General features: G+C 40.9%; 1 protein-coding gene across 2 annotated transcripts in view; it reads right to left on the bottom strand.

The window, feature by feature from the left end:
* Positions 1–14,718, bottom strand: part of UPP2 (uridine phosphorylase 2) — a 31,471-nt gene extending 16,753 nt beyond the window's left edge. The window contains exons 1-2 of one of the 2 annotated variants that reach the window (XM_032857857.1): positions 13,848–13,908; positions 1,410–1,531 (exon numbers count right to left, since the gene is read on the bottom strand). In XM_032857857.1, coding sequence (XP_032713748.1) covers positions 1,410–1,531; positions 13,848–13,858 — 133 coding nt within the window. In that variant the 5' untranslated portion in view covers positions 13,859–13,908. Of the gene's footprint in view, positions 1–1,409; positions 1,532–13,847; positions 13,909–14,668 lie in introns of those variants that run through there. The other variant, XM_032857858.1, reaches the window with a different exon arrangement.
* Between the last annotated feature and the right edge of the window lie 6,638 nt (positions 14,719–21,356).

The following is a 21,356-nucleotide window of genomic DNA, read 5'->3' as shown; positions in this document are numbered from 1 at the left end:
TGAGATACTGGGGAAGCCTATGGGCTGGATACATTGTGTTGCCACAAAATGAAAGAACTAGGATCCATGACCATGAGCTGGATGGTCAGCAGAGTGCCTTGCACATGCTGGACCCTTGTTCATATCACATGGCAGACACAGCATCAAGGATGGTACACTGCATGGACATGGGCAATGAAGACAGATCCTTAGAACCCACAACCCCAAATTATAAGCAATCTTAATAACAATTTTATGCATTTCATCCCCAAATGCACTGTTATCTACCACCTATTATTTGGGGGTAACACTGGTGGAACAACAGTCCAGAAGGATGCTTGATTTAACAATGATGGCCAACATTCTCCCTCTCTTTCTGGATGGGCATCCACAGATGTTCTTTATGCCACCTGTAAGGGCCATGGCTGGACTTGACCCTATACAAAGTCAAGTGGTAGAAAGGGCATAATCCTTGTGAACATGTCTGTTTCTAGTGAAGCATCACTCCACAACCAGTGGTTCTGGCAACTGGACAAGTCACTTCTCTAATTCTTTGTCCAAGGTTTCCAAGGTCACACTTATTCCAGAACTGTATTATTCTGAAAGCCCTTTTGACAATGCCCATGCAGTCCTGTCACACCGTCAACCAAACCTTCTTGGTTACAATGTTCTGTCTGTATTTGCATTTGGTGACATGGTAAAATCACCTCCTTCCAACGCCTGCTCCTGGAGAAAAGATTGAAAAAGAAAGGAGGTTTCCTCAGAACTTGGCGTCAACCCAGTGTGGAAGCAGAGGCACAGACACTGACCAGAGGAAAAAGGGAGGGGGGAGGGGGCCCTGGCCAAACCTTAGGAAACATCACCAGACCCTTCTCTAAAAACCCAGCCTGATCTCTTCTGGTGCATGAGGAAAATAGCCACCAAGTAATGGAATGTAGTTGCTGACATGAGCTAAAACAGAGCTTTCCTAAGGGCTCTGAAGTCTGCTTCCTTAGCTGACAAACGAGGCAAATCTTAGTGATTAATTTTTCCCTCCAAGCACTTATTTCTGTCACTTATAAAATTCCTCAGCCTCAAAATTTACTCATACTTATACTCAAAACTTACACTTACCCTCATACATATTTGTCAACAGTTCTTCCATTCTTCCCCTTAAGAATACCTAAGTCCATCTGGGCAATAGGCTGTGTGATCTCTCATGCCAGATTTCCGTGGAGGAAAAAAGAGGAAGATAAAAAGGAAATATTTCTTTAGATTTCTTTAATTTTTTTTTAAAGTTTAAATTTCTTTAAATTTCCTCAAGCCCAGCCTCCTGACACTTTCTAGCCCATCTGGGTATCTGCTGGGCTCTGAGTATGTTGCTCTATTTTGGCAGCTACCCTGTAGGGAAAAATCACTTGGATTTAATAATAGAAATCAACCCATCTCACCTATTCTCCCTGATGTACCAGTTCCGATAACAGTAACATCACAGCACCAGACATGGTACAGTAATTTGATGAGTTTGTGAAGCGTAGGCATAATGGAAATGGAGGGAATGCCAGTGCCATGCGGTTGAGAGAAAAGAGAAAGTCATTATACATCTTGCAAACTGGTACATGCACAGGACATATTTTCTTCCTTCATTACAAGTTAACAGCCCTCAGATTAATTTACATAATCATTATGACTTTGCCAAAGCTGATGAAAACGTAAGTCAGCTCTAACTGACGCCTACCTGACATGCTGATAGATGTGTCCATCTGCGGGGATCAGACAGAGACATCTCCCTGCCAGTTACACTGAGTTCAGCCCTCATTGTCAAGAGCAGGAGGTGGGGATGGCATGGTGTACGGGTGTGTCCGGGCATGGCCATTTCTCATCGCCCCACAGGGCTCTTTTCAGTGAGCCTTTGAAAAAGAGCTTTTTGCAAGATTGACTTGATTCTGAGGAAATATAAATTTGGCTGCCTTGTAATTAGTCCTCTTCCACTGTACTGAATGAAAGAGTAAATCCATTTCATTGCGCTCATGGTGGCCTTGTTCATTCTCTGCTAATTCAGGGAGAACTCTGAAAGGTATGAGGGTAGAAGTATGGGTTACATTCACACCTCACCATTCAGAGCATAGCTGAGGTTGTGTTGCTATACTCAGGACCATAACCCTCAGCATTTGCTATAATAAAATCATTATCACCAGAATATTTAGAAGATTTAGTAACTCCTGGTAGTTATAATATGTTCTAATAACTCTCTAGAAAGACCCTCTAAGCTGGAATTTGTAGTAGCTGGAACTGAGTTTTGAATCAGTGGCTATTTCATTCTTAACATAATATTAGACGGTCAAATGTGTTCTTCAACATGTTCTCCTCTTCGGTACAAAGACTTTGCATTGGGCAGGCACCAGGGGCATCTTGGCAATAAAGTGATACCTGCTACTAATTCTCTCACTAAATCTGGAAACCCATTGTAACCATAACCACAATGTGCTCAGCTGAGTTCTCTCCCTTTCACCATCAAGAATATTAAACTAGGGAAAGTTTGAACCTCTGGCTTCCCCATTTTTGGTTCCCACTGAACATGTCCTGACTTCCAAAGGCACTGTAAGCCTCCTGGAGACATGAATCAAAGTTGTATTAATTTGTAGGTCCAAGATTAACAAGTCTGGGCTTTGGCACTGGCTCTACCATTAATGAGTAGACTCTCTAAATCTCATTTTCCTTGACTATAAATTAAGAGAATGAACTATTATTTGATCTATTGGGTTCCTTCTAAATCAGATATTTGATAGGTTTATGATTATCACTTATTATGCAACATGATATATTATGATACAATATTCCTGCTAAAGTCTGTCTCTCTCTCCCTCTCTCTCTTTCTCTCTCTCTGTCACACATGAGCACGTGCAGGCACACACACACACACACACACACACACACACACACACCCCTTCAGTGGCTGCTGGAGAGAAAGAATTTTTAAAGAAGGAGTCCCAATTGGAAATCTCTGTCTGCCTAGTGAGGACTGCTCTTAATTGGTTGACCTCTGGACATGATATATATTTCAGGTCTTTTTCCCAGACAGGACAGCAGGATCCGTCTAGTGCTGTTTTTATTTCTGACTCTGAAGTTTTACTGCTTGTTTATGATAGTTTCATATTTATATAAATGTTACCTTTTTTGCAGTTACCCATTTACTGTGCAAAAAAGGACAAATGGTTGTAGTCTAAAAGTCAAGTGAATATTAGTAAAACAAAATTTGCCGGAATTGGAGAATACTCAGCTTCCTTCTAATGTAGACATTCTACAATTGTTGAATGAACAAATGACTAAATGAATGGGTTCCCCCATCTGAGCCTCACAAGCAGGTATGAGGCCTTCTTGGTCCAAATCCACTTAGCTGCCCAGCTGGCCTTCATCATCTTCCCTTCTAGGTACTATCTGGTGGTTGACGGATGAGGGCTGTCCTCTGGGGTGGGAGCTGCAGGTAATTCAGCTCCTTAGAAGTGTCACACATGTGCAGTGGACTCCTGCCCTATCCTCTGGCACACCTGGCTGGGCCTCTTAGGAGGGCTGCAGTGTTCAGACACATGAGAGACAGAGAGCAATTGTTTCGGAATATGGACCTGTGGCAGAGAGACAAAAAGACCATCTGGGTGCTCTCGTGTAGACACTCTCCTTGTGGGGATGCTCCCCGGAGTCCAAGAGGGAAAAGGTCTATGTGTTCCCTAAAATGGTAAATCAGTCCACTTTCATTTTGTCTTAGGACACCATGTGTGTCCAGAGCTGTTAACGTAGTCCAGATCCAGGGAGCAGGTCACAAGAGCTTGTGGAAATGCATTAGCAGCTTTTCAGCAAGCTGATTATAGTGTTAAACAGCATGTTTTGACAATCTGGAAAATTGGCCCTGTGTACGAAAAGCTCAACATTCCCAAAGCTGGAAAGGGGTAGAGGAGAGAAAATTGCTGGAGGCCTAATCAGTTCTAAACAAAGAGAGGAGGTGTGCTTTGAGGGTGACCCCCCCACTTGAATAGCTAAGTGGTAGCTAATAAACTAAATAAAGTGACACTGAATGCCATGTTCTACCCCTAGAATTTTTTCCAACCATGAATGCCACACCTGGGCACTTAGTTTAATTGTGTGAAAATGCAAAGCAGGTGAGGAGAAAGAACTCCTGTATGCAGAATTTCCCACCTTTTTCTGTTAGCTTGTAATGACCGCCTGAAGGGCAACCATTGAGTACTTAGACCAATGGAGGACACAGAATGACTTTTGGGCATGCAATATCCGTCCATCCTTTACGTCCTTTCTACTTTCCTCCACCAGCTCCTTGCACATGAACACTGAAAACTCTTTCACTGTGTTGGGGATCCCCCCAATGCAGATTCTTAATAAATGTAAACAAAACCTGCCTTATAACCAAGATAAGAACCAAGGGTCAGCTTTCAACTTTAATGTTTTAATTTTATTTTTTCAATGATTTACTTAAGGGTATGTATAGACGCTATGGGTTATGTTCATGAGTTAGCTAATTTACATCATTGCCCCGTAAATAAGGCAACCAGATGCCAAGTTTGATGTACTTAATTAGTAAAGGAAAAGGTAATCACAAAATCAAAGTAGGTGTTGATTTAGTTCAAGTAGGTGTTTCCCGGTGTTGCTGTTTATAGTGAACATCCACCAGCCTCTTAAGTTGATACAGACAGCTCATTTGAGTGCCTTAGCAGGCCATATGCTTATCATGGCCATGGAATACAAGTAACAGGAGGAAAAAAAGTTTTAGTTTTATAAAAAAACACATAAAAGTGAGTTTTAGATATGTCTTCTCATTCCATATTCCCAAACAGTAGTTTTCATTGTAAAATGTGCTACGTGAACTTAAAGCTTTAAAGAAATCACACCAAGACTTTCCAACTTCTCCTTCAGAAGAAATTCTCATGGAATAAGCCTTATCATGTAGACTGGAAATCTTGCCACGCTATTTCACCAATTCTAGTGATTTCTTTTTGTTTTTGTTTTGTTCCCATTTTAATATCTCTGACATTTTCACAGGTGTTGCAGTCAAGGGTGTCCAATCGAATAAAACACGGTGATAAAACTGTCTGGGAGTTTTATCAGCTTGTGCAAAAGCCTATCAGGGGTGCACCAGCCTTGGGGATGGGTGAGCTGGAGACCAGAGAGAGGATGGCAGCCACCTAACAGCATGGGCAGCCTGGTGAGCACCAGCAGTGACGTCAGAGACCCAAGGACGTATAGCTCATAGAAGAGCACCAGAAGCAAAGCCATTTGGAAATTTAAGCTAAACAGTGGGGTGCACAGAGTCTGAAGAAGGTCCAAGTTGGAGAGATAAGGCACCAAACATAGTGTTTAAGGTCCTGCCCCACCCTATTGCTGATTAAGTGACTTGCTTAGTGTTACACACATAGTCTCTACGTGCCTCAGATGATCGTCTCCAAGATAGAAAAAATGCAGAACCATCCTTCGGAGGGCTTGGTAAGGACAAAATGAGATCAGATATGGCAGAGGACTTTGCACAAATCCAGGTGACTTCTGAGTGTTCAACAAATGGCAACTACTATTTTTCACATCATGTAGCAATTCCCTGGCCTTGCTTTCGAACTAGCTTATTGTTTCTGTATTTGCAGAACTTAGTACAAAAGAAGCTGTTCAAATCCAGTAAGGAAAGGCAGTTGGTGGTGCCTAAATGATGTGGGCAGCATTAGGCAGAGGATCAGAAGGATTGCTGGTGAGCTTCCTCCCAGCGATGAAGAATACATGTCCAAGGAAGTACCCAACACTGAAGTTATAGACTAGGTGCCCTCATTCACAAATGATTTACTAGGATTATTGGGTGGTCTGATTGCATAATGCATTCTGTTTCCATTTAACAATAATTCCTGTTCCACACTCATTTTCAACTATACGATGTAATTATCCTTTTATCCAGGGTCTCTGCTTCTCTTCCACCCTCATTACTGTCTTTTCTGTGCCCTCTTTTGGGTTTCTCTGATGGGCCTAAGGGTGGTAATGAACTGCAATGCAAGTTAGTCATAAAAGCTGGATAGCAAAGAGGGTAAGACTATGGTCTAAGGTGAATTCTTAAGTTATTATTGATAATTCATGACATTTTTCCCTCTGTTGGTATGGGTAGTTAGGACTTGGCTCAACATCTAAGTACAAAGAGTTCATTTTTGTTATTGTTTTCTTTTTACAAAATACAGTAGTTTGAAAATAACTTCACTGTGTAGTGCCAGCAAATGTAAATTACAACTATTCAGATCAACCATAAAACCAAAACAGATGTTAGAATAGCTTGTGGTTTGAATTCTTCTTTGAACTATAGATACTGCTGTAATCAACAGGAATTTGTGAATGTTGCTGGAGACACAAAGATAATATGTATAGACAGAAACATTTTCATTCTTGAGGACTTACTCCTAACTCAGACTTACTAAGTATCACCTCTAGACACAATTTTCAGTCTGGCTGCTTTAATGAGAAGTAAAATATGGTGGAAGACCACCAATGTTGACCTTAGGTGGTACTTTCTACAATTTATATCCCACACAAAATTATCATTTCTCCTGGTTTTATCAAAGAAGATAGAAATGTATTGGGAAGGAATTCTTCTGAAGAATTATAAAAATATATTATGGACTTTAAAGTAATGACTGCCAGAATGAACTCACTTTTGAATATATCCCATGTCTTAAAGGACTTAACTTTGCCATGTTGTCCAAGTTGCATTAATCTGGTCTGATTTCTAGTCCATTTGATAAAGACTGATTAGCTGAGCACCACAGCTATTTCCCTTCTTTCCAGGCACACAACTCAATTCAACTTTCCAGCCTCCTTTCCAGCTGGATGAAGCTATATGCTTGAAGTTTCAGCAATTAGAATGTGAACAATTTTTTGATGGGTGCCACTTCCAGTCCAAGCCTATGGAAATCTCCCACTAATGCTCTTCTTCCGTCTGCTGGATGGGTGTTGACACCCAGAGAAACCTCATAAGCCACTCCTTGAAGGTGATAGAACAACAAGATAGATGAAAGGAGCCTGGGTCCCTGAATCACCAGTTGGAGGAAAGCCACCAGGAACATTCACTTTGTAGTCAATGTGAGTAAGAAATAAACTCATATTGTGTTAAGCAACTAATATTTTTCAGCACCAGCTAGCAAACCCTTTTAAAATCTAGTAAGGAAGGAAATGAAGGAAATAAGAAGGATTATCAGAATCTTTAAGGCTTAAATTTTACACACCCAGAGTTCTCCTTTTCCTCTGTAGATAATACTACTAATAATGATTATCAACTCTATGAAGACAAGTCCGAGTTTTCAGGTACTGGTGGATTTTTTTGCTCTCTTCTTAGCTAGAATTGCTGCCCTGGGATTTGAGGGAGTCAAGAGATTGAACCTAGCATGCTCTTATTCAAAGATAAAAATGTGGCTGGAAGAAGACAAGTTCAAGAAAATCTTCAAGTTGTATAAAACAGACTTTGGCAGCTGCCTCTAAAGAATCCTGCTATAGGTTAAACAGTGAGTTCTGATCATGTGGAACTACATTATCTGCTCCCTAATCCATGCAACACACAAAGACACAGACACACATATACAGAATTTTGCCTTCTATCTATCAAAATGGCCCAATCAATAAGAGTTGTGCTCTGGTGGAAACACATAGGTTCTAAACCAGAGCATGTATTTATTTATTTATCCAAAAGAGAATCTGCAGAAGAGGTCCATAACCAAGTAGATGTGAGTTTATAAGGTTGGATAAGAGGTTATGACAGAGTGTGAGAATAAGTGCAAATGAAAATCTATTGGGTAGAAAGGTAAAGGCTCGATTCCTGGAATTGTAACAAGGATCAGACAACTGTGTGTGCGTGTGTGTTTGTGTGTGTGTGTGTGTGTGTGTATGAGAGAGAGACAGACCGACAGACAGGTGTGAGTGAGAGACAGAGAGAGTTAGTAGTGTCATAATTTTCATGTCTAAGACAAAGCTTTCTATCCCAATGATTTCCTGGAAACTAACCTTCAGTATACCAAAGTATAGTATTTTTTTCTTTCAAATAGAGAAAGCACCGTTACTTTTTTCTTCAGAGAAACTTAAGGTTTAATCCCACCCTTTTCCTTAACCAGCTGTGTTATGCCCATTACAGATGCCCTTGGAGACATGGGAAGCAATTTAGCACCAATGATTAATGAACATTGCAGATTTATTTCTTTTTCTACCCTCCCTCCCTTCTTCTTCCTTCATCTTCCTTTCTTCTCCTTCTTTCTCTTTCTCTAGCTAACCTCTACCTCTTCTTCCTCCCTTTATTCAATACTCCTCCCATTTAATGGACTATTCTCAGTTTCTATGATTCCGAGAGTGTACCTAGTGTAGTGGGCAAGAAGCCTGGAAATGGGACTTGGAAAAACTTGGTCAAAGTTCTAGCTTTACCCCTATATGGTATAACTTATTTACCTCCTTGAACCTTTCAGAACAATTACCTTGTTTTATGGAGGAGATTAATATCTGCCAAATTCACCTACAAGAGTTAATATCAAGATTTAGCAAAGCAGTGAATGTAGAAATTTCACTTTTGCTCTTTCACTGCTAAAGAAGTGAATAAAAGTCAGGTGAACACTGCACAGATAGTTCACAGATTCTCACACAATTCTCACGTGTGTGAGCACAGCACAACCTATAGACTTGTTGAAACCTGATGTTGCACTACACTTGAAACTAGTGTACACTGTGTCAACTACACTTCAATCAACAATAAATAAATAAATAAATAAATAATATTAGAAAAGAAAAAAAGGAAAATCATACAACTCACGGGACTATGAATAGGGGCAGACCTTTTGGAAAACAGAAGTTCTTTAAAAAGTTTATTCCCTTGACCATTTCTGTGAATCATCATAAGTAATATGAAAAATCTTTAGGTATAAAAATATCCATTTGAGCACTGTTTATAATAGAAAATACTTCAACATAAAAGCCAACAATAGACAAGAGTACCCATGGCACAGCCTCTTGGCATCCATATACAACATGTTTCAAAGAAAATGTCATAATATGGGGAAATGTTAATGACATAAAGTTAAGTAAAAAGGCAGAATACAAATTATATAATTCCAGCTATTTTAAAATCTAAAATCTATTTATTAAAAAGGGTTGGAAGAAAAAATAAATTGATGGTGCCTGTGTTTTGATAGTAGGGGTTTTTTTAGGTATATTTTTTAATTTTCTCCAATTTCAAATAATGAACACGAGTTGCTTTTATAATTAAAAAAAATATATATATGATAAAATAAATACAGATGTACAATTTTCCTAACAGTATTCCATAAACAATTTTCTCATATTTCTTATGAAATAACACATCTTAGTAATATGAAATATTGGATAATGGTTACTTTCAAGAAGTGAAATAAGATAGTATTGTTAGTTTTGTTGAGTTATTTTATGGTTTAATGAGAACTAGTGAGGTTCAGCTATGAATGTAGATGTTAAACAGTGAACTGAATTGTAATAATTCTGAACACTTAGCAGTATTGTCAATAAAATTGTATTTATCTCTAGGGACTAGAGCAGCCAAATAATCATGCTTGTATTCAATTTAGTTTGGGACACTTTATGTTTTGTTGGGGTGGAAACAATTGTTCATGATGTGTACATTCTAAATGGTTTTAGAGTATCAACATAGCTTGGGTTCCTACTGGAATATCTGACATTTTTCTAGCTGAAGGTATAAACTTTATATTAGAAAAATAAGAAACAGTAGCAGAGGAAACTCAATTGTTTTTCTTAAAGTTAGAAATACTTTTACATCCCCAAGCATTGCTGGTAGGTTGCATTTTAACTGCATAGCCATTCTATTAAGTAATACTAATAATCCAACTTACAAACAAGGCCAAGGCTTAGAGTAGTTGAGAAACTTCTGCAAGATTATACAACCAGTAGATTACAGAACACTTATTTCTCCAGTTTTGTTTGGCCCTTGTGGTCGTTTTCTTTCTTTGCACGGGGACTGTGCAATATAAGCTATTGGACTATGGAGTCAGACTGCCAGGGTTCTGGCGTAAGTTACTTTATCTTGGTTCTTTAGTTTCCTCATCTGTAAAATAGGTAGAGTGAAAATAATAACTTGCAAAATTGACCTAAAGCCTGAGATAATGTTTGTGACACACATGAGGTATAAGAAACAGAGACTAATGAACTCTCATTATTATGCCTCCCCAACATGGAGAATCTGAAAGATACCAGCTTTAGAGAGACCGACATGGAAAATAGTGTGTGGCAAAGTGTATTCATTAAACCCTTTTTCCTCTTGAGGGCATTGCTAGACCATATTTCCAAGTTCTTTGCAGTAAGTTGAGGTCATCTGACTGAGTTCTGGCCAATGCAATGTGGGTGGAAATGACACACCTAGGTGTGGCTCCTAAAAGCCAGGATCTCACTCAATCCCTTGCCTTCCAGTCAAATGCAGGAGATGGAAGGCTGTGGATCTCAAAAGCCTACAGAGTAGACATCTCCACACCTCCCCTTACTTTATCACTATTTTAGATTGAGCAAGAAGCCACCGATGTATTTTTTTTTTATTTATTTACTTGAGAGAGAGAGAGAGAGAGCCAGTGAGCAGCAGGAAGGGCAGAGGGAGTGAGAATCTCAAGCAGACTCCATGTTGAGCACAGAGCCCAATATGGGGCTCTATTCTATGGTCTAGAAGTCACCACCTGAGCCAAAAATCAAGAGTGAGGTGCCTAACCAACTGAGCCACCCAGGTGCTCCTGAAGCCACTGATAATTTAAACAGCATTAGCCTACCTGACTAATAAGAAGTTTTTAATTTTGTCAACATACCTGGAAATGAACTTTGTCCCATTAGATTTAAGTGAGAAATAAATGAAGTGGAGATGAGGTGGAAGCACAGAGCTGAGTAGGAACCTGAGAGCCTGGGTTTGGTTGTGGTAGGGGCAAAGAATAAATGAATGGGCATATAGTTCTGGAGAAACCAGATTTAGAGCTTATCAAGAAAAGGAATGCTCAAGAAAAGCATGAAGAAGACACGAGGCTAAAGAGCTTGGAGAAGGAGGGAGTGAGATATTAAAAAACCTCATTTTAGCAAAACATGTGACAGCATAATACAAAATTATTGTAATAAGGTAAGTTAAACTGAAAAACAGAAGGTGAGAAAAGAAGGAAGACATTTTAATATAGATACTGTTTGTCCAGCAGCATTCTTCCACCAGATTCCCTAGAGAGAATGTAGAAAAATTGCTAAGGAGCCAAAGGAAGACAGACTTGCCAGAAAGAAAGGACTATAGCCAGAAGGCCCTGTAGCCATTTATGGTGCCAGCCCATCACTCCATCACCCAATGTGATTCAGTGGTTACCATCTGATGCTAACCATGTTACCATGGTTAACATCCCAGCACACCCTGGCCACGCCATCCATCCTAGGCATGCCGTGGCCCCCAGTCCTCTAGCCCCTTCCCCCAATACATGAACATTGTATTCTGAACCGGCAGCCCAAGGTTCCCATGGCAATCCTTCCATATGCCCCACTCTTCTGTCTCTCCATCTCACACACTTCTTTGCCTCCTTCTTGGCTTTCCATGGAGTTCTGTGTATGTCTATGTCTGAGTGTATGTGTGCATGTAATCTATGAGTCCTGCAGCCACTTTCAGCTCTGTAGACCAGAGCTTCTCAAAATTTGGCTGACATAAGAATCAATGGACACTTCATGGGCTCTCTGCCAGAAATTCTGATTCAATAGGTTGGGGATGTATGTGTCAGAATTTGCATTTCTGATAAGCCCCTCATTGGTGCCAATTTTGCTGGTCCAAACAACATGCCTTAAGGAGCACTTCCATTGAGGACTCACTCCACCACCTGTGCTGAATCTATCTCCTTTCCTTCCAGGTGGCCACTGCCCCAGCCCAGGCCTCCAGCAGAGCAGTGCTAGCTAGACAGCCAACCTTCCCCTCTCTCAGCAAAACAATGCCAGCCATGTATGCAAGACTGTGAGATGATTGCTACTATAGGAATGACCTTAAAACAATCTAATCCATTTTTATGAAGCGCATCATCCACAGCCTTCAGTTATTTCAGTAATAATTATATACTATTTTAATTATTAGTGACAATGAGTTTTCTTCCCCACACCACAGTGGGTCAAGCCATCTTTGCCAAGAACCATCTGGGACTTTTTTGTTCTGCATTCTTCCCATTTCCCTGCAAATACCTCGAAAAATCTTAACAAAAACCTGGTGTCTTTATATATATCCAGTGATCCTCAACCTAATTGCCCATTAAAATCACCAGGAAGCTTTTCAAAAAAATACTGATTTTCAGGCCCCAATTAATTTAGACTCTGAAAGTACTTTTTAAATCTTCCCAGATGGTCTGATGTGCAGCCAAAGTTAGGAACCCCTGCTTTAGGTCTTTGTTCTTGAACCATCCTTTCCCTTCTCTTCCATTTTTCATGTATTGGAATCCTACTTGTTCTTCAACTTCATATTCAAGTATCACCTCCTCCATGAAGGCTTTTCCAGGAATCTTTCCTTGCTGGTCAATCAATATGGATTCCCCACACTGAGCTTCTAGAGCATTGGTTTAGCATTTTACATGTTAATTTTCTGTTTCCCCAGAAAGATTGTGAATTCCCTCATGCAAGCTGTCTCATACATCTTTTTTTAATCCCTTAGGCTTAACAAATTCTATTTGTTGAATTAAATTTAACTGTTCAGGAAGTGGAACAGAAGTACTATTAACTTCCTCCTCAAAAACATTTAGGGTAACAGATTCTTAATTAGTTAGTGGATCATGACTGGTTTCAAAAATAAAGCATTCCATGATGTTAGTATGCTCTCCTACTTCAGAACAAGCCTCAAAGCCTCCAGACAAAAGGACACCCCCTTTCTTCTCTTGGTGAAGGGTAAGAGGACATTGACCCATAGTCCCTTTTTAGACAAAGTGTGGTCAGTGGACCAGCAACAGCAGCTGCATTGCCTAGGAAGCATGTCAGAAACATAAAAATCACAGTCCCTACCCCAGACCTCCTGAATCAAAATCTGATTTTAACTAACTCTAACGCCATTCCTGTGCACATTAAAGTTTGAGGAAACATTGCCATCCACTTTCTCTTCTAACTTCTTTTACACTTTCTGTTTTACTCTACAAAACTGCTTTCGCTCTCTGAAGATTTGCCTGCGGAAAATCTGGAGATTTCCTCCACGGAATCTATAAATCATTATTCTATAAAAAAGTGCCATTCATCTTCTCTAATGATTCTAAACTCCATCAACATTTCAGATCACCTAGGGTGCTTTAAAAGGTATCAATACCTAGTCTCTCACCCATAGAAATTCTGTCAGTGGGTCAAGGAGATATGGACCTTAATATTTTTAAAATCACTGATCTACTCCATATTTCCTCTTTCAAGAAGAAATTCTCAAGCTAGAACAACCACTAGTTTTATTCTTTAGTCTTCCTTGATGTCTTCCCCAATGCCTGATAATTCTTTGGTCAAGAAATTGGAGGGCATGTCCATGGAAGATGTAAATCCCATTGAGCTTATCAATAAGCATTTCTAAGATGATCACTTTCCAATGACCAAAGGAAAAACCAGTTTGGTCATCACATCAAACTCAACCCAGTATGAACCTGACCATTGCAATACTTTGATCTTTCTGAAATAGATTTTTACTGAATAGAGTATCTTTTACTATTTTCTCCTCAAGCTTGCTTTGTATGTTTTCTTTTCCAAAAAAAACAGGTCAAAGGTAGGATGAAGGATAAAGTCTTTCAGCAAACCATGAGAAGTTATGCAGAATGGTCAGTAGTATATATTGGTAACCAAAGGAAAGTGCTTGTTGAGAAGTCTTTCATTTTACCCTTACCTTCATCTTCATAGATTTTTCTTACCCTCTCCTTGGCTTCCCTGAAGAAATGAACACATAAGAGGCTACCTCTGTTTAGGGTGGGTGAGTGGAGCATTTTTGGAAATGCTGACATGATAAAGGCTCTAAGCAATAGGTTTCACACAACTCTTAGCAAATCAGGGGGAACTCACAAGAATTCCTTAAGCCTCATGAAGATTAATGCTCTATTATGTTCTGTGAACCTGGGGCAAGAATTGGAGCTAAATTTGCAGACAGCTTTGGCAGATTTATGTCTACCCCTGAGATGAATAACATACACGGAATTTTAGAAGTGAATTCTGTGTAAAGTCCATCACAAAGCACATGAAATCACTTCATAGGCCGCAACACAGTTAAATCTCCCTTAGGCACTGGGAAGCTCCTTTAATTATTTCTTAGCTATAGCCCATGGTCCTGGAATAAAAGGCTGAATCCCAGGCTGAACTTTGAGTTTGTTCACTCATGCAAGTTGGTTAACCTTTTGCATGTTTTTTGCGACTTTTCTTTTTTGGCCCCATTTTCTTTTCTTTTCTTTTTTTTTAAATTGAAATCTAATTGATACATTCCTCCACTTTCTTAGATGAGCCAAATGCCACCAAGAACCAAGAAATGAAAATGCCATTGGGAGGAAAACGTGCATTGTTTTAATTTTGTTTTGTATTATGAGCTGTGTTCTGACTGTATTGTTTCTAAACTTGAGAAACTTACATAACTGCAGAGGTCCATCTTATGAATATTTAATATAAAATCCAAAGAATATCCATCTCATCAGAACAAATAAAAAAAATCAAAATTACTCACCCAACATATGTGTTCCTGTCAGATCTTGTGGATTTATTGGAAGCAGGTAAATTTGAAGCCATAGTTTCTACTACGTGGATAGTCATTCTTAAGTTGATGTCAGGAAAGAAAAATATTGTGATTTGCTCTTAAATTATATATCAAATCATAGTAGTTCAGCTCTAAGTTAGAATGATACCCTCCTTTAAAACCTATGCTTTCTTCTAAAATTGCCAGTGGAAATTTTTCCTGAGTATTCTAAAGCCCCTTATCAATACAAAAATACTCTCCTCAACATGGCCTTTTTTACTCCAACCCAGCTCTCAGAAGCACCTCCTCAAGAAGATGGGCTCTCTTTGAAGGTGTGGCATCTTGTCTTTTTGACCAGGCTGGTTAGTTTGTTAACTGTTGACCAGTGAACCTTTCTCTCACATCTGGCCTTGCTTGGTCCAGCGTGGGTCTGGTGTAGCACACTGACATTTATTTTGAGACAACTGTACATGGATGTGAGTCCTCCATTGATTTCCATAACAACTCTGCTGGGTTATCTCAAAAAAGTGTGTCCCAAAAATGTCCCACTTTACAAACATTTCATTTTCTTACCCCTACTCTATCTCTCACCAACTCAGTCTCATTCTTTGTGATCAGAAGTGAGGAAAACATCCAAAGTCTGGACCTCAGAACCCCTTCATCTGAACTTTGCTTGTTCAAAATCATACAGAAGTTCTGATAATTAAATAAAATCTGTTTCCCAGGGTTTCTTCATTTAGCTAAACCTAACCCAAAATCCAATTGTCAGGGGTCAATCCAGGTAGAAAAATGAACTGCATAAAATCTTAAAAAAAAAAAAAAAAGAACTGCAGTCCAATATTTTTAGAAAACAGAGTTTCTGTTAAGAAATCCATGATTTCGGGACGCCTGGGTGGCTCAGTTGGTTAAGCAGCTGCCTTTGGCTCAGGTCATGATCCCAGCATCCTGGGATCAAGTCCCACATCGGGCTCCTTGCTCAACAGGAGCCTGTTTCTCCTTCTGCCTCTGCCTGCCTGTGCTCACTTTCTCGCTCTCCCTCTCTCTGACAAATAAATAAAATCAATCTTTAAAAAAAAAAAAAAAGAAATCCATGAATTCCTGGGCTCCTGGGTGGCTCAATGGGTTAAATGTTCGACTCTTGATTTCATCTCAGGTCATGAGCTTAGGGTTGTGAGTTCGAGCCCTGCATCAGACTCCATACTGGGGGTGGAGCCTGCTTCTCTCTTTCACTCTCCCTCTTCCCCTCCCACACCCCTCCCCAACTTGCATGCTCTCTCTCTTTAAAAAAAAAAAAAAATCCGTGAATTTTCCACTTTGGGGTGGAAAATCTAAAAGACTTCAGAGGAACTTAATCTTGATCCTGTTTTGCCACTTTATGCTTTTGGGGTGGAAAATCTAAAAGACTTCAGAAGAACTTAATCTTGATCCTGTTTTGCCAGCTCTCATGGCACTCAGCTAAAGTTCCATGCTGATAAGAGCTTCAAGAACATTAGTTCTCACCATTTTCAAACAAACCAGAGCTCAAAATGTTCATAAGCGCCCGAACAACAACAAATACAAGACTTTGCATAATGTGAATGGATTTCCCTTGTAAGAATGTGCATGACAGTAAGTAATCAAGTGTCCATATCCTACCTGGGATCTCCATGTCAGAAGATGCTCCTCTTCGTGGTGATAGTCAGTCTGGACAAATTCCTCGAACTCCATGCTGGCCTCCTTAGGTCCATCTTGGCCAGGGAACAAAGCTTATAGAATGAGACAGAAAGAGACTAGAGAACCATTGTAGCAGCCTAAATCTTTCTGCTGCTACCACCAAATAGATGTTTGTAACTTTGCCCAAAGATTAAAAAATCCCTGAAGAAAATGATCTCAGTACAGGTAATGACAACTTGGAGGCAAAATAGCCCTGAATACTGTGTTGCATCTGTGACTTGGGACAGTAGTAGCTGCTTGTAGTTTACAGTGATACATGTGTTTCTTACGTCATGACCCACCTCCAACAGCTCCACCTGCTGTCCCTTTCCAATGACCACTGGCCGTTCGGAGCCACGGCATGTCCACTTACCACCATGAAGTCTCCACACTTCTACTTGGTATTCTGTGCTGCATGTCTCCATTTATTTTTAAGGTATAATGAGGAGGACCACCGAATTCCAGTCTGGCATTTACCTCTGGCTCTGACAGGTGAAACTGTTAGCTAATTAGATAAGTGTTAGATAATTAATGACTCCTGTGAATTCATTAGACTAATTAACAAGTCTGTTTCCAGTGCAAATTCTGTCAGCCAATGGTCTCGATCACGAACTGTACCAGAGAATGCTGGCAAGGATTGATGGACCCCATACAACAAGTCCCTGGGACATTAAGGCAAGAGGTCATCATTTGGGTGAATTGCAGAATAGTTTTGTAGAATCTATGAGAGCAGAGTACTCATGAATGTCTTCTGGCTTGTCTTCAATTATTTACCCTAGATTTCAATCTTTTCAGACTCAATCCTACTCTTAAGGTAGGTTGTTTCTGGATTTTTTTTTTTTTAAGTGTATTGCAAAAGGCCAGTCACCTCAATGGCAAAGAATTAAAAAGCTTTCATTTTTAGGAAGCATGTATACAGACTGCATGAGGCAAACAAAGGCCGTCCCTGGGTGTTGTACAAACAAAGGCCGTGCGCCAGGCAGCACTGGGTGACTCAGCCAGGCCTTAAGGTCAGCCCTGCCTTGGCTCTGCCAGATCCCTGCTCAGACAAAACCCCTTCCTTCCCACTGTCTTTCTCCACAGTGCCAGCATTTTCATATTCTCACTCCTATGACCATGCTGTCTCTGCACCTTTAATGCTGGAGAAAAGAAATCAGAGTCCTTGTGTACGACAGGATAACATCTGGGTGACTCTGCATTTGGCACGCTTTCTGCTTAACCTGTGGGATGCACCCTTGTAGACATAGAACCATACCCATTCCCCAAAACAGTGCTCTTTTCACTCTGGGGAGGGGCAGGGCTAGGAGGATGGCTCCAAGAACCTTGCTGTAAGGGCTGGGCATCTGCCTCATGCCAGGCCCTGTGCTCAATTCTGAGAACACAAAGAGGGTGAGATGGATGGTGTCTGCCCTAAAGGCATTGACACTCAAGTGGGGGAGAGAGATGAGCCCTAAAGAATATGACAGGTGTTATGAAAACTCAGTGAGGCCCTGAGCCCAGCAGTGCGGGATGGGCTGGGCGGAGAATGCAGGGGCCTCTGGGAGGATGTGATGCATGAGCTGTGTTTTGAGGAACGATGTAGTCGCCAAAAATATCACTGGGGGGTGGGCGTGAATAGGAGAGGCCTGTGCTCCTGGCCCAGGGAACGGTGTGTAAAATGCAGAGAGGTGATGGAGAAAGGGTTTCATTTAGGGAACGATTAGTAGCAGTATGTGCTTTTACTTCCATGCATGTGTGTGCCCCAGAACATCTCAGACAGGGCCATGGTGGCTTTCTGGTTTTAAAATTCTGGCATTTTTTAAAAAATCAAGAAAGGCCAAAATGGGGTTATCCTAGTCCTACTTTAAAAGTTTGCACTTAATGGGGGCACCTGGATGTCTTAGTTGGTGAAGCATCTGTCTTCAGCTCAGGTCATGATCCCAGGAACCTGGGATTGAGCCCCGCATTGGGAGGCTGCTTCTCCCTCTCCTCCCTGCTCATGCTCTCTCTCACTATCTTTCTCTCCCTCTCAAATAAATAAGTAAAATACTTTTTAAAAAATTTACACTTACCAAATTGGCATCTTAACTCTTTTAATAAAGAATCACAGTTAAATTGTGCCACAAGACAATGCAGGGCTTAGAAAAATATTTCTTAATTCATCCCACACTATAAGTTTGATAGAACACAAGTTTAAGAGTAGCAAATATCACATCTTGTTCTAGACCAAATACTCTCCCACCTTCAGGCCCGCTAGGCCAGGCCTGCCTTCCTGAGGCCATGCTTGGGGCTCTTTGCCTTTCTCCCAAGACCAACCCTTTCTGCCCTGGGCCCAGAGTCTCTGCTCTGAGAGCGCCTCTCCATGAGGCACCTACAGAAGGTCCTATAGTTCACCTAAGGCTTGCAACAAGCACTCTTGCCCAGGAAACAATCACACAAGGGAAAACACACACACACACACACACACACACACACACACACACACACACCCTGCAAGAGACAGGGGTGGCAATGCACAGTAAAGTCCCCACCTCCATCCTTTCTTTTGTCCCCTCTTTCTGAAGCAGGTGTCTCATGGTGAGGATGGGGTAACTCTTTGGGGTAACCCTTCTTAGCTCCTCCCACCCTAGTTCTCCCTACTCTGCTACGTGGCCCATGGTACATCAATGACTTGAAAGAGCTCAACAATGTCCTAAGTTATCCATTCTGATGCTAAGCAGTTTACTTTTTCATTTATTCATTGAACAAATATTTACTGAGCATGCACTGTGCTCCAGGAAGTGTAGGAAGTGCTGGAGATATAGGTATGATGAAGACAGCTCTTACTTCTCTGATTTATTCCACAAAATTATTGGCATTCCATAAACAGAAAAGATACAACCTACCTCACTTCTCATGCTAACCTTCTACATGTCGAATCACACATATTAAATGTATCTTTATCACTCTATTTTCATATTTTTTAGGTTCCAGTATAGTTAACACACAGTGTTATATTCTATTCTTCATACCTGCTAACTAAAACTCATGGACTCTTAGGATCTTTCCTTTAAGTGTTTACTTTCCAATACATAGATTGTAGCTGCATCAAATCCTTTTTGGAAGAGGGGATGTATTTAAAAACATGTAATTGTTTCTTTTATGGTATAAATATGTTGCAGTTTAACGTTTTTACACATATGTTCAAAGAAAATGTACCTTATTTTCTATTAGCCGTCTGATCTTTCCCACTATGCCTACCACCCTGGAAGCTGGGGCAAGGGGTGGTGAATTTAAACTTGCCAGTCAAGAACACCTTCATGTCTTTGCTTTAGACAGTCTCATTTAGGTGGCTCGTTCTCTTCCAAGTTCATGTTTTCCTCCCTCTGCCCACCTGTCCCATGTGAGATGACACATACTGCTTGGGATGGGTGGGGAGGAGCTTACTTGGGTTCTTGACAGTAAGGAAGAGGAGGGCTCTGGGATCCATGTGGTTAGGTCCCCATCTTTTGGCTCCACTGGGAGGTGGCAGGTCAGGCGCTGTCCACTGTGTTCTTGTGAGGAATCTGTAGCTACTTGTGTTGGTCTGTGGGTTTCTGAATGGGGTGACTGAGATGTAGCTGGGCCCATCTGGCACTAATGGGACATGATGCTGGCACCCACCTCTGAAGTCTTTGGCCTCTTTGTCTCTTTGTCTCCAGCCTCAATGACCCCTTCTCTTGTAGCTTCTTTGTTCAATCCTCAGGCTGCTGGCAGCCCACTAGTATCTGAGAATTCTGTTCCCTTATGAGAGCACTCTGCATACCAGACATAAGCTTTGGCCTTGTCTTGAGCTGTCTCTTCTTCTCTGCCCACTATTGGCGCACTGCTGACCCACAACATGCTAGGCGGAGACTCTCCTACAGACTTGCCGCCTCTCCTAGGTTACGTGGAAGGAGGCACATTTCTGGCTCCAGTGATGTCAGGTTGACCTATGCCTAGTTGGATAGTTATATGGCACTTTTGCTCTTGATGAATTTTATTCTCAGGGGTAGATGGTGACCAGGGACCCTGTCTGAACTTCTTGCCCTACTTCTCCCTGCTCTCAACCTCACAACCCTCATCACAGGGAGGTGAGGTCTTCTTTGTACCTTTTCTACCTGACCCAAGTGAAATACCCTTATATACTGAATTCTCCCTGGAATCTGGCAATCTCTGGGTTCAAGTTCACTGGACCTACCTTCTACCATGTTAATGAAAACAAATATTCTTTTTAAATCTTATTGTTCCTCACACTGCCTCCCTAGGGACTCAGACTTCTGTTAAGAGTCTTAATTCCCTAAGTGATTTCTCATTCTCCAGCAGGTAGATAGGAATATGGATTATGAAAATGGCCACATACAGAGAAAGGAAAGAAGAGCTTGGCAATGCGTTTCAAAACTACTCTTTCCATGAACACTTAGAAGCAATAAGAATTGAAGCTCTAGCACAAAGGCCAGGAATATCAGTGTTTTTATTGTGCTCTGGAGTACTTCTCCCTCCACAGTTCTGTTAGAATTCTGCACTTGAACTATATGACACTCTTCTAGACAGAGGCACGCAGAGGGCCAGTGGATGAAGCCTGTGCCATGAGCAGGGTCACTTGAAAGGGACTCTAGTGGAGGCTGACCCATGCTGAGAGCGTGGAGAGGATGCCAGCATCCCCCAATTCTTGCAGATAACTGAAGCCTCTATGTTCAGTGCCATGGGATGCTAGAGTTACTCTGGTTAGGTTTTAAAAGTTCTGTAATTGTGTATAAGATTAAAAATACCCCCAAAATGACATATTTTCCAGGACCCACAGAGCACTGACATCTGGAATCTCTATAAAGTTGAAATTTGCTTTAAGAAAATAACTGCTCCTTGAAACACAATAGAGAGCCCAGAAATAAACCCATGACTGTATGGTCAATTAATCTTTGACAAAGGAGACAAGAATACACAATGGGAAGAAGACAGTCTCTTCAACAAGTGGTGTTGGGGAAACTGGATAGCTACATGTGAGTTGAAA

This window comes from Lontra canadensis, unplaced genomic scaffold, assembly GCF_010015895.1.
Source record: "Lontra canadensis isolate GAN:19392208 unplaced genomic scaffold, GSC_riverotter_1.0 scaffold13, whole genome shotgun sequence".
Taxonomy (NCBI): Eukaryota; Metazoa; Chordata; class Mammalia; order Carnivora; family Mustelidae; genus Lontra; species Lontra canadensis.
This window is presented reverse-complemented; position numbering and strand designations above follow the sequence as displayed.